This window comes from Carassius carassius, chromosome 30, assembly GCF_963082965.1.
Source record: "Carassius carassius chromosome 30, fCarCar2.1, whole genome shotgun sequence".
NCBI lineage: Eukaryota > Metazoa > Chordata > Actinopteri > Cypriniformes > Cyprinidae > Carassius > Carassius carassius.
Genome location: NC_081784.1, coordinates 5,696,765 through 5,719,071, shown reverse-complemented (window position 1 = coordinate 5,719,071; position 22,307 = coordinate 5,696,765). Strand labels below are relative to the sequence as shown.

At 39.2% G+C, this 22,307-nt stretch overlaps 1 protein-coding gene across 2 annotated transcripts in view; it reads left to right on the top strand.

The window, feature by feature from the left end:
* LOC132111095 (inactive heparanase-2-like) overlaps positions 1–22,307 on the top strand; it is a 64,359-nt gene that overhangs the window by 37,993 nt on the left and 4,059 nt on the right. Inside the window, exons 7-11 of one of the 2 annotated variants that reach the window (XM_059518264.1) lie at positions 2,466–2,559; positions 5,042–5,148; positions 5,751–5,865; positions 15,778–15,923; positions 20,496–20,642. In XM_059518264.1, coding sequence (XP_059374247.1) covers positions 2,466–2,559; positions 5,042–5,148; positions 5,751–5,865; positions 15,778–15,923; positions 20,496–20,642 — 609 coding nt within the window. The remainder of the gene's footprint in view (positions 1–2,465; positions 2,560–5,041; positions 5,149–5,750; positions 5,866–15,777; positions 15,924–20,495; positions 20,643–22,307) is intronic. The other variant, XM_059518265.1, reaches the window with a different exon arrangement.

The window sequence follows — 22,307 nt, the reverse complement described above, 5'->3', positions numbered from 1 at the left end:
GTGTCTGCAGAGAGAGGGTGGCCTAAACAGACTCATTAATCTAGAGGTGTCAGAGATGAGGATTTTATAAAAGCACCACCTACTCAGTCAAACTCAAGCCATATGCGCTCACACGTTCTGATGCGCAATTATCATTTAAGAGTAAAGGAGGATTCCAGGAATAAGACTCCTCACAAGTTATTTAAAATGTCAAAGTTCAAAGTTGTGTAATTAATGAATTGTGTCATGATACACCATTTAATATTTAACATGTTATAAAAATGTTTTTAGATTTGATATATATTTTTAATCTTAAAATGTATATTATTCCTGTGATGCAAAGCTGAATTTTCAGCAGTCATTGCTTTAGTCTTCAGAGTCACACGATCCTCCAGAAATCATTCTGATATACTGATTTGATTAACACTTTTTTATTATTCTCTGTGTTGAAAATATTATAACTTTTATACTTCTTCATACTATTACAGAATTGTTTATAAAGAGGATTTATTTTAGAGGAAACGTCTGAAACAATATTAATATAATATAAGAATTCAATTAAGTGTCCTGAGTAACAAAACCTTTGTCTCTTACATTAGGATTCTTTGTTTTCCATGAACAGATGCGCTTTTCTTTCACTCCTTCTCCAGACGTTTCTTCCGTTTTGAATGCTAAATTCAGAAGTCAGCTGTTGAGAATGTACCTTACAGGCAGAATCTGAAACACCATGAAGACACATTAGCTAAATATAATGCTAGGGAGGTTGAGAGTTGCTCATTGCTGTTTGAGGTCCAAAGATAATGAAGATTTGTCTTCTCAAGAGTTGTGCAGCTTTAATCCCATAGAGACTATAAATTTGGAGGGTCAGTGTCCACAGAGAACCACTTTTCCTTCAGATATGTCAAGATCTTCAGACATATTGCTTGAAAATGGCGCAGTTCATTGAGGCCCTCTTTTCACACCCTCCTCCAGATGGCCAGCCAACAGCTTCTTCATTCCAAACTCTCTCTCTCTCCCTCTCTCCCTCTCTCCCTCTCCCTCTCTCTCTCTCTCTCTCTCTCTCTCTCTCTCCCTCTCTCCCTCTCCCTCTCTCCCTCTCTCCCTCTCCCCCTCTCCCTCTCTCTCTCTCTCTCTCTCTCTCTCTCTCTCTCTCCCTCTCTCCCTCTCTCCCTCTCTCCGTCTCCCTCTCTCCCTCTCTCCCTCTCTCCCTCTCCCTCTCTCCCTCTCTCTCTCTCTCTCTTTGACCAGAAAGTGCTCTGTCTCTTGTCACCGCTGTCTGCTTTTACATCTTAATATAATTCATGGGCTCAATCTGTTAGTTATTTTGTGTAACATTAAGATAGATAGCGTTGTCATTTTGCCATTTGTTTTATTTGATGTTATTCCAGTAACTTTAACGATTAATTTTTTAATTTGAGGGACAATATTTTGAAATTGTAGTAATCAGTTGTCGAATGAGTTTAGTTTGAGAAAAGAAAACCAATTCAAACATATAATCTGTAATAGTTCACACATACATATTTAATGCACAAAAATATATATAATTATTTCATTTTTTATATATTGTCTTATTGACATATTATATTATTATAAATATTATTTTTATAATATTAGATTAGATTAGATTCAACTTTATTGTCACTGCACATGTGAGGTACAAGGCAACGAAATGCAGTTAGCATCTAACCAGAAGTGCAATAAGCAGTAAGTACAGAATAAACAAGGTCTACAATATGTACAATAACTATACAAATAAGTATTATGAACATAATTTACACATTTTAAATACTATCAGCATGATATACAGATAAGTGTACTTTGAATATACTATACAGATGGATTATGTAAACATGTACGTACACTATAGGCAGAACTATGAACATATGAACATAATTTACACTATTGCAATGGACAGTAAAGTGCATAGAAAATATTACAGTGTGCAAATGGATTACTCAGTGTTAAGGTTGTTGTTGTGAGAGGTTGTAAGTCCCTTCAGTGCTCATTAAATGTATAATATATATATATATATATATATATATATATATATATATATATATATATATATATATATATATATATATACATACACACACACACACACACACACAGTGAATATAAAAACATATCAGCTTATATATAAAATCGAATAGCTGATATAAAAATGTTCTCTGTTTTATAATATATATATATATATACATATAACTTTATAATAGTATTGAACAAAATGTCTGTTTTTACTATTTTTGATCAAATAAATACAGCCTCACTGTGAGAAATGCTGCAAGTGGAGTGATACAAACAGTTAAATGGTTGGAGTCTTGATGAGATCACGTTGAAATATCGCACCCCTGGAAAATGCTCTCAACACATCAGATTTAAGGACCAGAAAGAAATGTTGTCTAAATTAATATACATATATTTTTAATTAAATTGAATAAATAATATTTCACAGTTCTTACCATGATGTTATCTCATGTGTGCAGTTACTACATTGACAGGCGGGTGACCAAAGTGGAAGACTTCTTGAAGACAAGACTTCTAGACACCCTGTCTGAGCAGATTACCAAGGTGTTAAAGGTAAAGTGGTTTTTAAAGACACCCAGCTTTAAAAGGGCCCCGGGTTTGTCCTCAGCTGCACCATCCAAACAAGCTGTCTCCGGTCTGATAGGTGGCCTACTGTTAAGGGAGCGTGGGTCAGGGCACAGTAAATGAGGAAAGCTTTTGATTGGGTTTACACTTTACAAGTTTCCCCTTCAGCCTCATGAAGTCTCAGCTGCTCTGGGAACAGTCCCCTTTTGGTCTAACAAGTAGTACCAGGTTTCACAACATTTAAGACTTCCCTCAGGAGGCCCAATCTATAAATACACAGCTCTCCTGTTTTATGTATCTCAAACTCACACATCTGGTCCAGTGTTCACCTGAAAGTGAACGAGGGGAAAAACTGGCCTTCCTCACAAATATCAAACCAAAGATGTCAAAGTTTCGTTCACCCCCAAACCCAGTGGGACGGTGATTAGAGCCTATTACATGTGTGATGTCAGATGAACAAGTGCTTACTCCACTTCTAAACTTCAAATCAGTAATAAAAGACTGAATTCACTTTTTTCTGTTGGGAATCTGCAGGTGTTCTTCAATGGTTTGGCAACAGATGTACCCTTCCCGCTGTCTGTGACAGTTTCAGATCTATTTTGATTTATACTTTAGCATTGATTCTCTGGCTGTCATTTTCTACAGCAAGTCCTGAGGTTCATAGTGTGTCTGAATCAAAAGTGGAGAGTATGAGAGGCTTTCTTTGGCTTATTATGGAATATGCCTAATACCCAGCATGTGTTCTATTATAACCAGACTCTGACCAGGGTCTCACCAGCAATCCTGAAAACTTTCTATTCTGGGGCTATAGAAAGTGTATTGACTCAGTGTATCTCAGTGTGGTATGGGAACAGCTCCAGTCAAGACTGCAAAGCCCTGCAGAGAGTTGTGCGCTTAGCTGAGCGCATTTCAGGGTCTGCTCTCCCCTCTCTGCAGGACATCTATCTCAAACGCTGCAGAAGCAGAGCTGCTAAAATCATCAAAGACTCCACCCACCCCAGTAACCATCTTTTCAATTTGCTGCCATCTGGTAAGCGCTACCGTAGCCTGATGGCAAAAACCGAGAGACTCAGGAGGAGTTTCTTCCCCCAGGCCATCAGGCTCCCAAACTCTAAACCAGCCTCTTAACATCCTCATGTCTACACTTAATGTTCACTTTATCAGTAAGATATTCATCATTGACTACCTCACATAGACACACTGACAGTGTCACCCTATTTGCACATTTGCTTCTTGTACATTCCTGTGTATCTTAATATTTAAGACTACAGTAAAATGCACATATGCACATTGTACATCCCTGTATATCTTAATATTTAAGACTACAGTTTACTTTCACATTATTTTGCGTTCTATATTTAATTCTACAATATACATCTTTTTTTATATTTTATTCTTATATTTTGATTGTTTACTTTTATTTCATTCTTACATAGCTATATTTATGTATATTTTCATCTGTGTTGTTTTCTTTAATAATTGCACTGTCCATGGAGCGGACCTGACTCACATTTCACTGATGGTTCTATATAATTTTGTATGTGACGAATAAAAATCTTGAATCTTGAATCTTGAATCTTGACCTTGTCCCACTGATTATTATTGGACAGTCTGATTTAAATTGAGCACAAAACCAGGAGTCAGGATATAGATTTTTATCAGTCGACTGCATGGGAAAAAATATGTTTTTGGTACCTGGCTTTTAAAAGAGAACCAACTTTTGTTATTCATTTTTAATAGTATATATATATATATATATATATATATATATATATATATATATATATATACTATAATATAATTTATTTATTTATTAATAAATGTAATTATTTATTTATTATTGTTTTGGGTATCTTGGGCTATTCTGGCCTACGCTGAAATAATATAAAAGCAGTCATATTGTGAAATGTTATTACAATTTAAAATAACTGTTTACCTGTATGTTTTCAGATATTTTGAAATCTAATTAATTCCTGTAATTGCAATGCAGCCATAACTCCAGTGTTCAGTGTCACATGATACTTCAGAAATCTTTCTAATATGCTGATATGCTGCTCAAGAAACATTTCCTATGATTAGCTGTTGAAAGCTGCTTCATATTTTTGTGGAAACTGTGATGCAGTTTTTCAATCAATTGAAAGTTCAAAAAGAACAACATTTATTTGAAATGTAAATCTTTTGTAGCATAATACATGTATTTGCTGTCACTTTTGATCAATTTAAGGATTCCTGAATGAATTAAAGTATTAATTGCTTTCCAAAAAACAGTACTCTATTTTGGATTTCACATCCACCAGCCTTAAACAAACACGCAAACAGGTTGGTCACTGCATAATCAGTCAGATGGACTCATCTTGTTTAAGTGGACTAGTCAAAAGTCTTGAATATGCAAGAACATGCACAACTGTCCATCACTTAGTTATTGATGGTGTGTTTCATCTGATAAAGCTTTTTCTTTGTTTTCTTTCAGATTGTTCAAACTCGTGCTCCAGAGAAGCGTGTGTGGCTGGGTGGAGTTGGTCCAGCTTGGGCAGGGGGAACCAACAATTTATCTGACACATTTGCTGCTGGTTTTCTGTAAGTGATGTATCTTCATAGGGGCTGTATTTAATTAATTGATATCTCTGATTAATCACGGTGATCTATACTATGTGAGTACAGTATATCAGATTGCATCTTCATTTAATGTTCTTTATTATTCTTCAGTAATTTGCCATAATCTCACTTCATTGCATACAGGATTTCAGCTAATTATGATTGAGCTAAAACTAAATGTTTATGTCCAAAAAAAAAAGCATGATCTATATCAGTTGGCGAAGGCATTAATCGCTCAGTTGCTGTTCAGATGAGCTGTTTTACAGAAATATTGCAATATTACAATATAACAGTGAATGTAAGTTGTGACATGGGGAAAATATATCAACCCACTTATATATTTGAATGGCCTTCTTTAAATAGTTTAATACAGAGTGCTCATTTTTCTTGAACAACCTGTATTATACACTTGTTTTCCACTATACACCTCAAAGCTGTGTTTTTCAAATGTGTTTCTTTTTCCATTAGAAATGGCTGAAAGGTGACATAACTGATAGAAGTTGTACGTGAAAAAGTGCAAAAACCTGACAAATTGTTCAATTCTGTTGCATTCCTAATGTTCTGAATGTTTTTGCTGGCTTCAGGTGGCTCAACACTCTTGGGATCGCTGCAGCTCATGGGATTGATGTTGTACTCAGACATTCTTTTTTTGATTATGGATACAACCACCTCGTCGACCAGCACTTCAACCCTTTACCTGTAAGTTTAAGCACGTAAACAGAACCCAAATCAAAAGCAGTCAAAGCTGTTTAACACATTACCTGCAGACAGATTCAAGTCATCTACCACACACATTAAAGTTACGCAAATTACACCATAAACGGTGATCTGTGTGGTATGCTTGTTACTGTATTGTAAAACCACCTAAAACACATATGTAAAATGACCCGGGCATAGTTTTTTCCAATGTGAAGTGTTTGGAATTGGTCTTAGACATAGTTGGTCTTTAGCATGTGGCTCAAGCACCTTATGGCTTTTCCCGTGGGACCTATTAGCCAAGATGAAAGGTGTTTGGTGGTGTTGAATACTGGGGAGCTGAGGTGAACTGCACTGAAATTCAAGCCTGAGACAATGTCACCTGTCTCCCACCCCTCTACATGTGTGCCCCACTGTGTGGAACAGCCAGATGCTGAAAGCACTGCAACCTGAGGCGAGGACACTCCACAGGTATCCCTACCCTTCTGACCGCTGGCAACTTCATCCGGAATTATGTAAACCTCACTTTTTCACAGTGTCTGCAGGTCAGCCCCCCTGGAGACAGGACGGACAGAAGACTTCAATTAAATTTCAGTTTTTATTTGAGAACCCGTATAGAAGGCCATGACTAAACTAAACGTTTACCCAAATGTTCTGGGGGTGTTTTCATAGCTCAGACACATGGTACATCATGAATTTTATTGATACATGTACAACATTTTCTTATCGGTTTTGAAGATTTTTATTTTTATTTTTTACAAACTATTTATATAGTACTTCTGCCAGCTGTTTTAATTTTATAATTTTATTGTGTATATATATATATATATATATATATATATATATATATACAATTTTAATTAATTATTTTAATATATTTAACTATAAAACTTTGTGTTATTATGGTAAATGTAGGTTTTGTACATTTTTGTTAAATTGAATAAATATAAAATATACATATTTTAAATCTAATATAATTATATATATATATATATATGTATATATATATACTGTGTATATATATATTAGACTTAAAATATGCTATATATATTATATATATATATATATATATATATATATATATATATATATATATATTGTTTGTCATATGAGCATAAAGAATGTATAATTGTGACTATAAATCGAATCTAAGTAATAACTTTTTCACCAGGATCCTTCTTTTACAATATTTTCATATAGATAAAAAATAAATAGCGTTAATCTACTTTAATTTATACTTCCTAAATACAATCCTCACTGACTCCAGATGCTGATTGATACATTATCTGCTCATGGTCCTCCACCAACAGTGGAGATCCAGACCTGTGGACCGTCTCAGGATAACATACGTTCCTGTGCAAGTAATAAAACCAAAAGAAGACATAAAGAGTAAAAATACAGCAGTGGTAGAAATTCTTGATTATGCAATGCTTCATCAGAGATTAATCTGTATTTCTCAGAATCTCAACAGGAGCATTGTTCCTCTAGCACAAGCCAGAATGAGCATCTTTCAGTAAAATGCTCTTTGAGTTGCACTTTTGTCAAGCACTCCTCACAACTTTTGAAACGGTCATCTTTTCTCCCCCTTGCTTCTCGTTCAACATCTAGTTATTCCAAGGACCAATCGCCCCCTGCTGGGATCGCAATGCTTTAAACATAGCTGGATGTCTGGGGGAACTGCCAGCAGCCCCACTGCGAGAATTCGCAACAGCCGCAACCTGTCGGCCTGCGTGGAAAATTTACGGTCCCTCCTTTTCTCTTTAATCCCTTACTGAGTCATGTCTCCGTTTCTTTCCCTTCACACCTCAGCAGATGATCTCATCCCCTCTTCTTGCTTTGCTTCCTTTTTTTATCCAAGTTCAGAGGCAAGTCTATTTCTTTCTTGCTCATATTGAATATTTTCAATAATCTGCATATTTATTTATTTACAACATTACACCTCTCTTTAGTAAAATGCATAATAATATTAATAACAATATTAAATATTTTTATTGTATTTTATGTTTTTTTTAATGTTTCTATTGTGTTTTATGTTTTTATGTATTTTATGTAATAGTACACTTTAATAATCTGTAATCTGTAATCTGTAATAAATAATGTATTGCAGAACAAATGAATGATTCTTTATTAATCGAATCCTACTTAACATCATTTCAAAAGCTTATTCCAGTCGAAGAAAAGAGAAAATAAAACCAAATTACTGTAGGTAGCAGTATGTGCTCATGGCTCCAGTCAGCCATTAGATCGAAGAAGAAGAAGAACGACGGCTCAAACCAGCGTAGTTTGAACGATGGTTTTTCATCTGCTGTTCAAAGACACTACACCTCTATTTAATAATCTGTACAATATTATTTTTTGTTAATGTCAATAACAATATATTATTCTTTTATTCTGTTTTTATTTCCTTCTGGGTGAAAGCAAAAACAACTGATAGCTGATTATATAATCAATAATCTCGTTGATTGTATTTCTTTATTTATTCTTTTTCATCTGCTGGCTGAAGGCAGTAGTGCACCTGTCTTCAGTTATCTGCACAATAATATTACTATTAATCACTGATATCAGTATGAATTATTCTTAAATCATTCAGATTATTACAGTTGTGCTAGTGCCCTACACATATCTCAGATCAGAATAACAGAGATACTTGGAAGTGGGTTTTGAATCGGGCCAGCAACACTTAGAACACCCACTGTTCCCAACAGCAACATGCCCAGCAATATATCAACACCACAATATCATAGAGGCATGTTGATGGGCTTGATTCGGAGCCATGGCAAAATCCCGCTTCCTGGCAGAAAGTTTTAAACTGGTTTTTCAAGAAAATCTACCCATATATGCTTAGTCATTCTTGCAATTCCGTTTAGTGTCTGTGGTTAGTGTTGCGTAAATTGCACGCTTCACCTTTAAATATTATTAAAATTGTAGGTTCTTATTGCTCCCTGTTGTTTATTATGTGTTCAAAATTGATTGGTTTTTGTTGCACACTCTCACGTTAAGTTCATATAAGTCTGTCTGGCATTACAGGACATGGCATTTGCTTATTTCCTGTTGGTATTATAGACAAGTAGTTGGTTATATCCTTTAATCTCTCAGGTCTTTAGTGGTTTGACTTTAATTTATTCATTATTCAAGTGGTTTCTGTTTTATTCAGTAATTAAAGCATCTGCACTTAATACTGGGTGGGCTGAGAAATGCTTTCTAAGCTAAATACGGGTATTATCTGCCAGTAGGCATTCAAGAAGTGACCTGAAGGTTGCTGAGGTTAGTACTCTTGAGCTTTATTGTCATTTTCATGTTGAATGTAGCTACCTAGTTTACATCTGCATAACCTTTACATAGACTAAAAATATGTGTAACATTTGATTTTCCATGGACCCCTATGCAGATCAGTGTAAACCAGTATGAAAACCTGTAATCTAGGCTCTTGTTTTAGAACTGCTCTTTCAACTGCAATTTACAAAAAAAAAAAAAAAAAAAAAAGAAAGAAAGAAAGAAAGAAAAGAAAAGATAAATTGCAGTGAAACTTTGATATTGTCTATAAAATAATAAAATGTTCTGTTTAATAGCTATTGAATTCCAAAAAAAAATAAATATATATATATATATATATATATAATATTTTTTTTTTTTTGGAATTCAATAGCTATTAAACAGAACATTTTATTATTTTATAGACGATATCAAAGTTTCACTGCATCGTATCACATCGAAATTTTTGAGTTTTGTATTTAGAACTTTTTAAAATCAATGTTTATCTTTTCTTTTCTTTCTTTCTTTCTTTTTTTTTTTTTTTTTGTAAATTGCAGTTGAAAGAGACCCACCCATTCCCGAATCTCTGTTTCCCACTGCCTATAGCAGATGCTGCACAATGTACACTGCCGGAGCAAATTAAGTTAAAGTTTCCCTGGAAAAGAAACCTTTAAATGCTGCCATATGCAGGATTGCATGGGAACTTCCTGATGCACACATGCTGCTTTGAACCATTTCAATTAGGTATTGAATTTGGGAACTGATGAGAGGTGTTAGGAGAGATCTATTACAGTCATGCATGTGAAATTCAGGTAGCCATTGCTCTTTTCCATGCAATAAAATGCATGTTATGATGAAGTAAACAGTTCTCTGGTTGTACTAGGCCATTTAATGTACAGTTAATGTCCAGTTTAAACGCTGGTTTGTGCAATGAATGTGATTACTGGATCATTGAAAACTAAAAGGATGACTTTTGGACCATAAAATGTAGCAGGATAATATTTTGCATGCACAGTTCACAAACATGCACTTCAGTTTCTTTTATAATATCAATAAGTACTGGTTGACAGAGAATTCATGCAAAATTTAAAGCAGTTGTTCTAGGAACCAAATTTTTCAAAGGTACATTTAGCAAATGATTCTTTTTCAGTTTAGTTTTTCTGTAAGAGCATGACTGCAAATTTACTTTGTTCTCCCTGATAGCAGAAAGCAAAAAATATAGTGTGTATCTCTCAATTATATGTTGTTTCTCAGTTTTTACTACAAAAGCTTCCAAAGAAAGATTATGCTTCTATCTCTCCATTCAGAGCATCCAAGAAAATGTCACTTTCAATAAAAGACTGAAGCACATATGCATATTTTATATCTCAAAAAAAGTGAAGTCGTTCTTACTAAAGTGAAGGCAGATATAAGAAACGTCTCAAGGTTACGTATGTAACCCTAGTTCCTTGAAGGAACGAGACGCTGCGTCGAAACGCTTTTGGAGAACGTCCCTGACGAGACCGACTCTGAATATTGCCGTGCAGCTGGCTTCAGCTTCGAGTAGGGAAGCAAGCGCCGGCAGGGGTGCCGGGAGTATGGCTCTGCGACGCAGCGTCTCGTTCCTTCAAGGAACTAGGGTTACATACGTAACCTTGAGACGTTCCTTTTCAGGAACTCGAGCTGAGTCGAAACGCTTTTGGGGAACGATGTGCCCACGCTGCCAGACTTCCAAATCCCTGCCTAGTGTGTAGTCAAAAGAGCACAGCTAAGACGAGAGAACAGAAGAGCCCGGCGTGGCTCGCATGTCAAGATCGTAAAATCGGACAAATGTTAGAAGGACCGTAGCAAACAAGCAATTGGTCTGATTTTCTCCACAGGGCAGCTCTGTGGACGTATGCGTCCAGTGCTCGCACTGGACACATACAGTTTAACTTCTCTTGGTCTGGCTCCCGAAAGGGAGGAGGACAGAAGGCCTGCAGTACGATAGGTTGTGGTGTAACAGAGGGAACCTTCGGAACGTAACCCACTCGAGGGTATAAGAATGCTTTGGCCATACCAGGGGCAAAGTCTAAGTAGGTAGGGGCCACCGAAAGGGCCTGAAGATCTCCAACTCTCTTTAGTGAGGTGATTGCCAGTAACAGGGCAGTTTTAAGTGTCAGATGTCTATCTGAGATATCTTGTATTGGCTCGAATGGAGCTTTACAAAGAGCCTCTAGAACCACAACCAAATCCCAGGGGGGAACAAGGGATCGTACTGGAGGTCTCAGCCTCAGCGCACCGCGGAGGAAACGTGTAACTAGGGGGTGTCTACCCACTGACTGACCATTGAAAATGACGTGGAAAGCAGCTATGGCCGCCACGTAAACCTTTAAGGTGGAGTGGGATAACCCCGCAGAGAGCCTGGCTTGTAAAAACTCCAGAACTGTACCAACTGGGCAGTCTGCTGGGTCAAGCTGGCGGTCTCTGCACCATGAAGTGAAGAGCTTCCACTTCAGGGCGTACAGTTTCCTCGTAGAGGGAGCTCTGGATTGGAGTAGGGTCTCAACAACCTCGGTTGAGAGACCAGCTGCTAACAGCTGTGCCCCCTCAGGGGCCACACCCACAGCTTCCACAACTCCGGGCGAGGGTGAATTATCGTGCCCTGCGCCTGTGAGAGTAGGTCTGTCCTGATCGGTATCTCCCACGGAGAGCCGTCGAGGAGCGAGACTAGATCTGAGAACCATACTCGGCCCGGCCGGGACGGGGCCCGTCTACTACTAGTAGCTAGTAGAGTATGGTACTCTCGCCAGAACTCCCGGGAGCAGAGCGATAGGGGGAAAAGCGTACAGACGAAGCCTCGGCCAGGTCTGTACCATAGCGTCCAGTCCCAGAGGAGCTGGATGAACTAGAGAGAACCAGAGGGGACATTGCGATGTCTCCTGAGTCGCAAAGAGGTCCACCTGGGCTGTACCAACCATATCTGCTTCACCACCTCGGGGTGAAGCATCCATTCCCCGGGCCTCGGCCCCTGTCTCGACAGTATGTCTGCTCCCACATTCAATCTCCCAGGAATATACGCTGCTCTGATCGAGAGGAGTTTGCCCTGGGACCACAGAAGGATCTGGTGTGCCAGCTTGTACAAGGGGCGCGAACGCAGACCCCCCTGGTGATTGATATAAGAGACCACTGATGTGTTGTCGGTGCGCACCAACACATGGTGACCTCTCAGGTCTGGGAGGAAATATTTCAATGCTCGATAGACCGCTAGTATCTCTAGGCAATTGATGTGCCATGTTAGATGGCGACCACTCCACAGACCGCGGGCAGGGTGGCCGCTCATGACCGCACCCCAACCGGTGAGGGACGCATCTGTCGCTAGCGTTACACGGCGACAAGGAACTCCCAGCACCGGGCCCTGATTCAAGAACCAAGGTTTCCTCCACATGTCTAAGGCACGAAGGCACCGCCGCGTGACCTTGATAACTCGACGTGGATTTCCCCTCGGGGAAAAGCCCTTGGACTTGAGCCACCACTGTAGGGGTCTCATGTACAGCAGGCCAAAAGGTATCACGTTGGACGCAGCTGCCATCAGCCCTAACAATCTCTGGAATTGTTTGACAGTGAGTGACTGGCCTTCTTTGACTCTCTCGACTGATGTGAGGATCGACTCGATCCGAGCAGGAGACAAGCGTGCCTGCATCGTGGTCGAATTCCACACTACGCCTAGATAGGTGGTTCTCTGAACTGGAGAAAGTACACTCTTCTTGGCGTTTAGTCTCAAACCCAGCTCCCCCATGTGTGCGAGAACGACATCTCGATGTCGAGCCGCCATCTGCTCTGATTGAGCTAGGATCAACCAATCGTCGATATAATTTAAAATGCGGATGCCCTGCATACGGAGGGATACCAGAGCCGCATCCATACATTTCGTGAACGTGCGGGGTGAGAGTGCGAGGCCAAAGGGAAGTACTCGATATTGATAAGCTTTGCCCCCGAAAGCGAACCTCAGAAACTTCCTGTGTTGTGGAAGGATGGATATGTGGAAGTATGCGTCTTTGAGATCTATTGTGACAAACCAGTCCTCGGATCTGATTTGAGCTACAACCTGGTTGACTGTGAGCATCTTGAACTTCAGTGACATAACTGAGCGGTTCAGGAGACGCAAGTCTAAGATCGGACGCAACCCCCCATCCTTCTTTGGAACTATGAAATACCGGCTGTAAAATCCGAATTCCCTGTCTAGAGGAGGGACCACCTCGATGGCCTCCTTCCTTAATAGGGTATTCACTTCTTGTTCCATAACCAGAGCCTGCTGGGGGCCGACCACAGTCGGTGTAACCCCGTTGAACTTCGGTGGTGGATGACCGAACTAAATGCAATAGCCTCTTTCTATTGTACGCAGGACCCATTGAGATACATTTGGCAGTAGCTTCCACGCTGCTAAATAATCTACTAAGGGAATCAGTCTCTCGAGACTGACCTCTGGTGTAAGAGGCCCCCGAAGGGGCGGCGAGCATCCCACCTCCGCTACGCTCACGGGCGGAAGTAACTGGGGGTGGTGCTCGCTGGAGGCCGCTGCGCCCTGAAGCTCTGGCAGGGTTGGCAGACCGACCTCCTGAGGGTACTGAGGTGAGACGGGCACCGTGTAATGAGGTGAACCGCGCTCTACCCCAGCAGGGGCTACCCTCTGGATCCTGGCATCATGATCTTTTCGTCGAGGACTTAAATCGATGACAGATCTTAAATCGGTTTTCGCCCTAGAAGCCCCGGACTCAGAGCGTCGTTGCCCTCGGTCCCGACGTGGGGGAGCACGAGTGGCGACGCTATGCTTTTGCGCTTCCCGGTGTGAGGAGCCGGTATGTGGCGTGGTCATCTCCCGCCCAGATGCACCACGAGAGCGACGAGGGAGGAAACTCTGGAACGCCGCCACCTGATTGTGCGCCTCCTGGAACCTGTCGACGACAGTATTAACTGTGTCGCCGAACAGGCCCGAGGCTTGAAGCGGGGCGTCCATGAGGCAGACCCTGTCTCGTTCTTTAATTTCTGACAGGGTCAGCCACAAATGCCTCTCCGCGGCCACTAAGGCTGCCATAGACCGCCCAATTGCGCGAGCGGTCTCCTTAGTGGCGCAGAGGGAGAGATCAGCGGTCTTTCTGAGTTCTTCAATATCTTCAGACTTAATCCCCTCCCCCTCATCGACATCTATCAGCAGGTCAGCCTGATAAGCTTGCAGGACTGCCATAGTATGAAGGCACGCCCCAGCCTGACCTGCTGCCACATAACCTTTGCCCACTAGCGATGATGTAACTCTAAGTGGCTTAGTGGGCAATGTCGGAGCCTTTAGAGACGAGGCCGAACCGGGTGACAGATAGCCCGCGAGCGTCTGTTCAACCCGTGGCATCGCTCTATAACCACGCTCTCCCAGCCCCATCACGTTGCCATAATATAGTGAATCAGGGCCAAAGAGGCGGGTCGAATACGGGTGATTCCACGATCTCGATAACTCATCATGGAGATCGGGAAAATATGGAAGGCTCCGACGTGGAGGTGGTTGCTTCGGCCGCAGAAAGCGTTCGTCTAATTTGCTTCTCTGCGGCTCAGTCTGTTTTTCAGCAGGCCAGTCGATTTTTAATTTATCTACTGCACGCGTGACCACCTCCAAAAGCTCCTCATACTGGGGCGACAGGGGTGGCGAATCCCCAGCAACAGTCTCCACATCGACCTCCTCGGAGGACGAGAGGTGAAGAGCTGATCCCTCACCCTGGGGGGAAGAAACCGACGAGCGTGCTTCCGAACCCAGGGCTTGGGCGCCGGATCTGGCAGATGAGGAAGGAGATAAGGACTGGCCCGTCTCCATTCCTTCTGACAGATCCACCTGCGAACCCCACGAGTGCAGCGTCCGCATTGGCAAACGTTCGCAATGCGGGCATTCGGCCCCCTCGAGAGCCGACTCAGCGTGCTTCGATCCCAGGCAAGCCACGCACAGCCTGTGTGTATCCCCGCTCGTAATGTAGCGAGTGCAGGGAGGAACACACAGTCTGTAACGCGGCTTGGAATCGCCCTTCAAATGTTTGGTCTTTTGCTTCTGCTTAGGCATATTGAGCTGTTTTAGCGATCTTTTTAAGCTAAGGGACAGACAACAATAAATAGGACCAACAGGACAGACTTTTGCACATGCACACACAGAGCGCTTGCTGACAGATTCGAAGCTGAAGCCAGCTGCACGGCACGTGCTTTTATAGCTTCCTGGTCGCTACGTCACCCCGCCCGTGACGTCACGCCTTTCCGATGGACTGATTGCACACGATATTCAGAGTCGGTCTCGTCAGGGACGTTCCCCAAAAGCGTTTCGACGCAGCTCGAGTTCCTGAAAAGGAACTTACATTACACCTACACACTTTTCAAATTTAGTTTTCTACATCTTTCTCCTTCCCAATTCCAAAATTAAAACTACATTGAAAGATGGAAGGATGCTGGAATTAATTGGATTTCTGCTGGCGGAGGAATGCCACATCTGTCCAGTGTACTTAAACCAGAATCATCTTGCATGAATCCTGTTTCTTGTGCAGAGGTGCACCACACTAACATGACTCCATGGCAGAATAGCTTGACCTGACGTGTGTTGACATGGCAGAGCTTCAGTAAACATGTCTCAGTGATGCTTTTTATTTTGTAACTTGTGTTTGTGTGTTGGTATTGTAGGATTACTGGTTATCTCTGCTCTTTAAACGTCTGGTGGGCCCCAGGGTGCTTGCGGTGCACGTGGCAGGTCTCCAGAGGAAACCACGCCCTGGACAGGTGATCCGGGACAAACTCCGCATCTATGCACACTGCACCAGCTTTCACAAGTACGTTCATTAGTCTCTCTGATGTCAAATCAGTTCATACAAATATATCTATTCTGTTACAAAACCTTGTAGGCTGCTTTGATATCTTAATATAAAAAGAAAAAAAAATCATACAATTTGATTTATATAACATTAATTTGCAGTTGTTTGATTAAAAATAATATATAAACACTTTTTTTCAAAAGTTTAGGGTTGAAAATATTTTAAAAATGAAAACGTGATCAAAGATAAATAAGTAAAAACTTTTTTTAAATTTAATTTTAAAATGTAATTTATTCATATGAATATTAAAATAGCTGAAAAAAGTATTTAATGATCACCTAGGCTCCATTTATTTGATCTAAATACAAAAAAAAAAACAATATTGTTACATATTATATATTATTAAAATTTTAAAGAAATGTTTTCTATTTTAAGATATTTTAAAAGATAATCTATTCCTGTAATGGCAAAGCTTAATATTCAGCAGCAATTTCTCCAGTCTTCAGTGTCACATGATCCTTCAGAAATCATTCTGATATGCTGATTTGGTGCTTAAAGGAGCATTGCGTAGGTTCTGAAATTTCTAACTGTTACTGACACCAGTGGCCGTTAGAGGAACTGCAGCCAGTCTCATGCTCGTTCTCAGTGCGCACGCTCTTTTTATTTTTTTTAACTTACGAGGAGGTTCTGTGGGTGTCTGAATTGTGCTGAAGGCTGGTCGCTTCTTTCCATCCGCAGACTCCATTTGAAAACACTATTGCCGCTGCTTACTATAATGGCTGGCGTGCCGTACGGTTGTAAGCCCAAGTAGACGAGAACTCGCATGACGTCACATTTTGTGAATTTTCGCGCCAATTCGGGCCCGACTCCTCCACACACAATTGAGCCTACAGGCTGATAGAGGCAACCGTGGTGGACAGTCGAGGTGTCATTCTTTTTTTTACATCATGGTTGGCTCATACATGTACAAATGAAAACTCTATCTTAAAGATTTTTTTTTTAAGTAAAAACCTCCACATAGCTCCTTTAAGAAACATTAAGTATTATTGTTCGTTGTTGTGCTGCATAATATTTTTTTAAAAAACATAATCTTATTGACATTTACATTAAATACGGCTTCACTTCAAATAGAAATAAACATGGTTTGTTTCAACCATAGTGGTGGAATAATGGATGCAGAGAGCATGAAACCACTGTAATTTAATTTTGTACAATCAACAGTTTTGGTGCCGTGTTTGGTTGCCACTTGATTAACCCAATGTGAAAATTTCTTAGAAGTCAGTGAAATGTTGATGTTGACTTGATGTCAGGAACGCACTTGTGATGCCTTAAAATGCTCTGTAGGTAGGCTGCTTGTTAGATTTTGAAAAAGAACTTCAGCATATACAGCAAATACATTATTATAATGAGATAAAAAAAATTTTTTTTTTAACCTGTAGCATTATCTCCACACAGACACCCGTCATCTGAGTACATAGCCGTAGTGGAAGATTTTAAGGCTTACTTGCTCATTCTCGAACCCATAAATTACAGAGTCCAGACAGCCTCTCTTTCAGAGTGGGAGCCCATAAAATTTAACAAGTATCAATTGTCAAGTGTGTGGAGTCTCTTTCTGCAGTGTGAGAGGTGCTGAAAGACACCAGAGGCTCAGGCAGGTGAGGAGAGTAGAGCTGCGGGACAATAGAAAGGTCTGTACCCAGGCCAAATAAAAGTGCCATCGTTCCCTTTGATGATTATCTATTACCCCGGAATGATGTGAGGGGGACCTGCCAGCTTTTCAGTAGTAGTGTAGGATTACGGACTACAGATCCTCGTGTCTCAGCTCAGTTACAGCTCTGTGCATTGCTACCACAGGTCTATGGCTTCAGGATTCCTGCAGGACTGACGCTTTTGCTGAAAAATGTACAAAAAATAGTTTTGGGAAAACTACTTGTAATGTGAAGTACAGTCAACAAAAACATGAAAGCTTTATAATGGTATTACTGTATATCTTTTTTAAATGCACCATTCAAAAGTTGTGGTCCCCAAAGCAGCATTTATTTGGAAGGGAAAAAACTGTAAAACAGCAGTGTGGAAGAATGTAATTTCAATTTAATTTAACTTTTTTTATGCAATTGATGTAATTACTTAAATATTGTTTTTATCAATCTTGAAAACATTTGCATTACCTTTTTTTTTTTTTTTTGTGAAAACTGATGCTTCTTTTCTGACCCTAAACTTTTGAACAGCAATGTATTTAACACATATATTATCATTTTTATTTATAATGAGAGCAGTTTTTATGGCAATAACTGTGAGGATCTAAATCTAGATAACAACATTAAACTAGAAATGTCATTATCTGTATTATTAATTGATTCAAAAGCTTTACCAACATTTGCATATTTTGTTAAATTAAAAAAAGCATAAGAAGCTTGAGTGAATTTCTGGATCACAAAAAAAAAAGAATGATTAAATCACTAGAATGAATCACTGAATCACTAAAATGAATTGAATCACTAAAATGAATCAGTCTACCAAAAGCTACTTAAGTGAGAGACATTTAAAGATTTTTTATTTTCTTTTAGACATTTTCTTTTTGCTTCCCAATGCTATGTAAGTCATTGCTCGAAAAAACACTGCAGTTTAGGCATTGGCTTGTAATTGGATGATTCTTTGAATTGCATGTTAGCTCTGACATCGAATATGTATTAATAGCTTCTTTAAAATGCACTTGAATGTTCTTCTTTTAATATCTTATTCTTTAGTTGAGAGAGTTTCAGCAACTAGGAGATATTTGAAAGTAGAATGATGTTATCTGGTTACAAAACTCCTGGTTGGTGTACAGATGACAGAGTTTTGGGCTGCGTTCAAAATCTCATCACCTTGTGTCTTATCCATCAAACCGAACACGTAATGTCTGTATATGGCATGAAACCCAAAACAGCTGGTCTACAACTAAAACCTGTTCACTAAATGCATTGCTTTTGCTTTGCCTTTCCAGTGGCAAGGTGACGTTGACTGTTTATTGATAATTGACAGGCAACTTTATTTAAATGAAAATGTTTTTTTATTGAAATGACCCTCTTAAATGTCAACAATGATAATATTTAAATTGTGATTTAAATTTCCTGTATGTCAGTGGAAGGGTGAACTATGTTCCAAAACACTTTTTTGTTGTTGTTTCTTAAGCAGTTTGCAGACATTGGGGTCTCATTCCTCCAGCTTCTTTCAAGTTTTTGTTCTATTAGTGGTTAAAATGGACAGTCAGACAAGTCTTGGATATGCTTTCGGTATCTTCACTAATCCATCACAACACCCTTATACAAAACAGGCCTCCTTTTTGGTGCTTTGAGTGGTTTCTCCGTTCCACATTTCCCCAGGACCATTCGCTGACATCAAACAAAGGATTCCGTGTTTACGTTCCCCATGAGAATGCTGGAGAGGCACATTGTTTTCAAAGTCTTGGACAATGTTTATCATTTTTAGATCTGTTCGTCTGATCTAATGCACCCTTCTGGAAAATATCTACCCAAGTTACCAAAGTCTATTAAAACTGAGACACCACACATGTATCACATGACATGAGAGATGTTTTCATTACACAGTCTCGGGTTTGTCTCATTCCTGAATTTTTCCCTTGAACTCTATGCACTGTGCACCAAGGTGTAAAGATGCACATGGCCCGGGTCGCTTGTGACTGGTGAGATTACTAACAGGCTTGCCTGACAAAAGCCAAGCTCTGACCGGTGCAGTTGGGCCTTTACAACATGTGGTATTCATGCACTGCAGCTATGTTTTCCTTGCCTTTACGTTAGAATCCTTATTGAATTTTATCATGTTTGCCTAATCATGTTGGCAGATACTTATCTTCAGTTAATATTCCCTTAAGCTTACTCTTCGGCGGTATTACCCTGAAAACAAGGACCAGTATGCTGGAGTCACTGTAACATAAGCACGATCATCCAACACATATAAAGCTTTTGCTACCCCAGTGAATTTGGGAGGGGAGCTAATGCTTTTACAGTTGTTATATGAAAACAATCAGCTCTTTTGCATGACGTAGTCCTGGGGCCTCCTTTGCTTATATACAGTACTTTATAATTTGGTTATTGTTTACTGAAATTAAATCACACAAGGGTTTGAGCCTTTGTAAAATATAACACATTGTCTCTTGTAAATGGAATTCTGGGAACAGACTCAATGTTTCTGTCAGTATTGTAGTATGTTCGTGAACAATGCATGTGGAATTTCGGATGATGATTTAGGAGAGTTAGATACATTTTAGCTGCAGTATCTGCCCATATTCTTTCAAATGTATTGATTTGTTTTGCTATTCAAGTGTATTACATTATCTGACTTAATATGTTATATTCACCCAGGCTGCATTCAAAATACAAACAGTAATATTGTAAAATATTATCACTATGTAAAATAACTGTTTTCTATTTGAATATTTTTTTTAAGTGTAGTGTATTCCTGTGATGACAAAGCAGAATATTCAGCAGCATTTAAAGTGTCATATGGTCAGAAATCAGCTACTGAATATTATAATTTTTTTATGTTTTCTCCCTCTCTCTCTCTCTCTCTCTCTCTCTCTCTCTCCTGCAGTCATGATTATGTCAAAGGGTCCATAACCATCTACATCATTAACCTTCATCGCTCACGGAAGAAAATCAAGCTGGCCGGGACTTTACGAAATAAAACTGTTCACCAATACCTGTTACAGCCCTTCGGCACAAATGGACTTCACTCCATGTAAGCCATGATCTATGACAGCGATTTACTGAGAGACGGAATTCATTTAATTTGATTTTGTTAAATGTTTTTTTAGGTTTAAGGTTTTATGTTGCATTATTTATATTATTATATTAAATTAAATACAATAAATACAATTCCATTTTATAGTGTATTTAAATTTTAGTACCGGTAAATTATATTCCACAGTTATATTTTAAGTTATATTTTAAGTTGTATCGTATCGTATCATATCATATCATATCATATCATATCATATATCTGTTTTTATGTATAATTGAATTACTAGATATCTCAGATCTCTGACCTCGGCTTACTTTAAAGTGGTTTATGCTTCTGTTCTCGGTTTACTATAATAATCAACGCAGAGTGTTGTTGCTTTTCTAAACATATTAACTCAGACGGAACAGATAAATCTAGTGCTCTATAACAGTCTGCACACATAGCTGTGCTAACTGTTTTCTGACTAAATATCTAAACTCTTGCACAAATGAGGATCCCGTTTCGCCAACACTAACCTAATCATGGAAAGGGCCAAATAGAGGCCTGGGTCATAAAAACATAGTCTGTTCATCCTCTCAAACTCTTAAATGGGATATGAGGATTATCTTGTTGGGCTCACTTATACTTGATAAAGCCAAAGTACAGCTATAACAAACAACGTCTATCTTGAATCTTGTGGATGTTTTCTTTTGAATTCTTCTGGCTGAAGCTCTTCTCAATGTTTCTATCACAGAAATGCGTCATACAGTGGATACTAGCAGAATAGCTCAGCAAATGTATTTAAAATATTACCTTTAGTTGGTCTTGACAGGTTAATTCTAATAGCTTGTTCAACCAACAAGACATTAGTCATGAATGAGAAACTTCACAAATGTGATTCACTTAACGGACATCCTCGCTGGTCACAAACACTCCATTTCGCTCTGATTTGATTCACAGTTTGTCTGTATTTTTATTCGGCTGTTTAGAAACACATCATATTTTTCACTCAAAGACACCATAGAGTTTTCTGTTTTGAGTTTTCCACTAGAAATAATTTGAAGCCAAGAACAAAACATCAAAACGTCCATTAAACATGGACAATCCAATTGAATTAGCGTAATAACATTGTGTTGGTTTATTGAAGCTCAATTCAAACTGAGTGTACAGTGAAATGCAGCTTCGGTCGGGGCAGATGTTGGCAATCGTTTTGTCAGCAGCTTTCAGCTTGAATTTCAACCAGGGGTTTTTTTTTTGTTTTTTTTTCTTTAGAGAAATTGTGATCCAGAAGGCCACCTCTGTCTGAGCTTAACTTCTATTATTGGGAGTTAAGCATGATACTTTAAAAACACGATCACGGTGTTGATCAGAGAAACAGAACCTCTTTCAGTAAATCTATGCTGAAAAATAGAATGAAGGATAGAAAGGAATATTCGGAGGAAGCATAGAGTAATTACCAGTTATATCACAGAGAGCAATCTCTCAGAGACCAGTATGAAAACAAACCTTTAATCATGTGTGTTTTGACAGAACCATTCCCACGGTTAATAATCATAAACCATCCACTCACCATGCTCGATAATATTTATAGAAATATGAAAAGACTACATTTTCATTCTGAAGAAACTCAAAGTCCTGCAAATTGATGGCCAAGTCTGTCGTTTTTATACATTTTATTCTCAT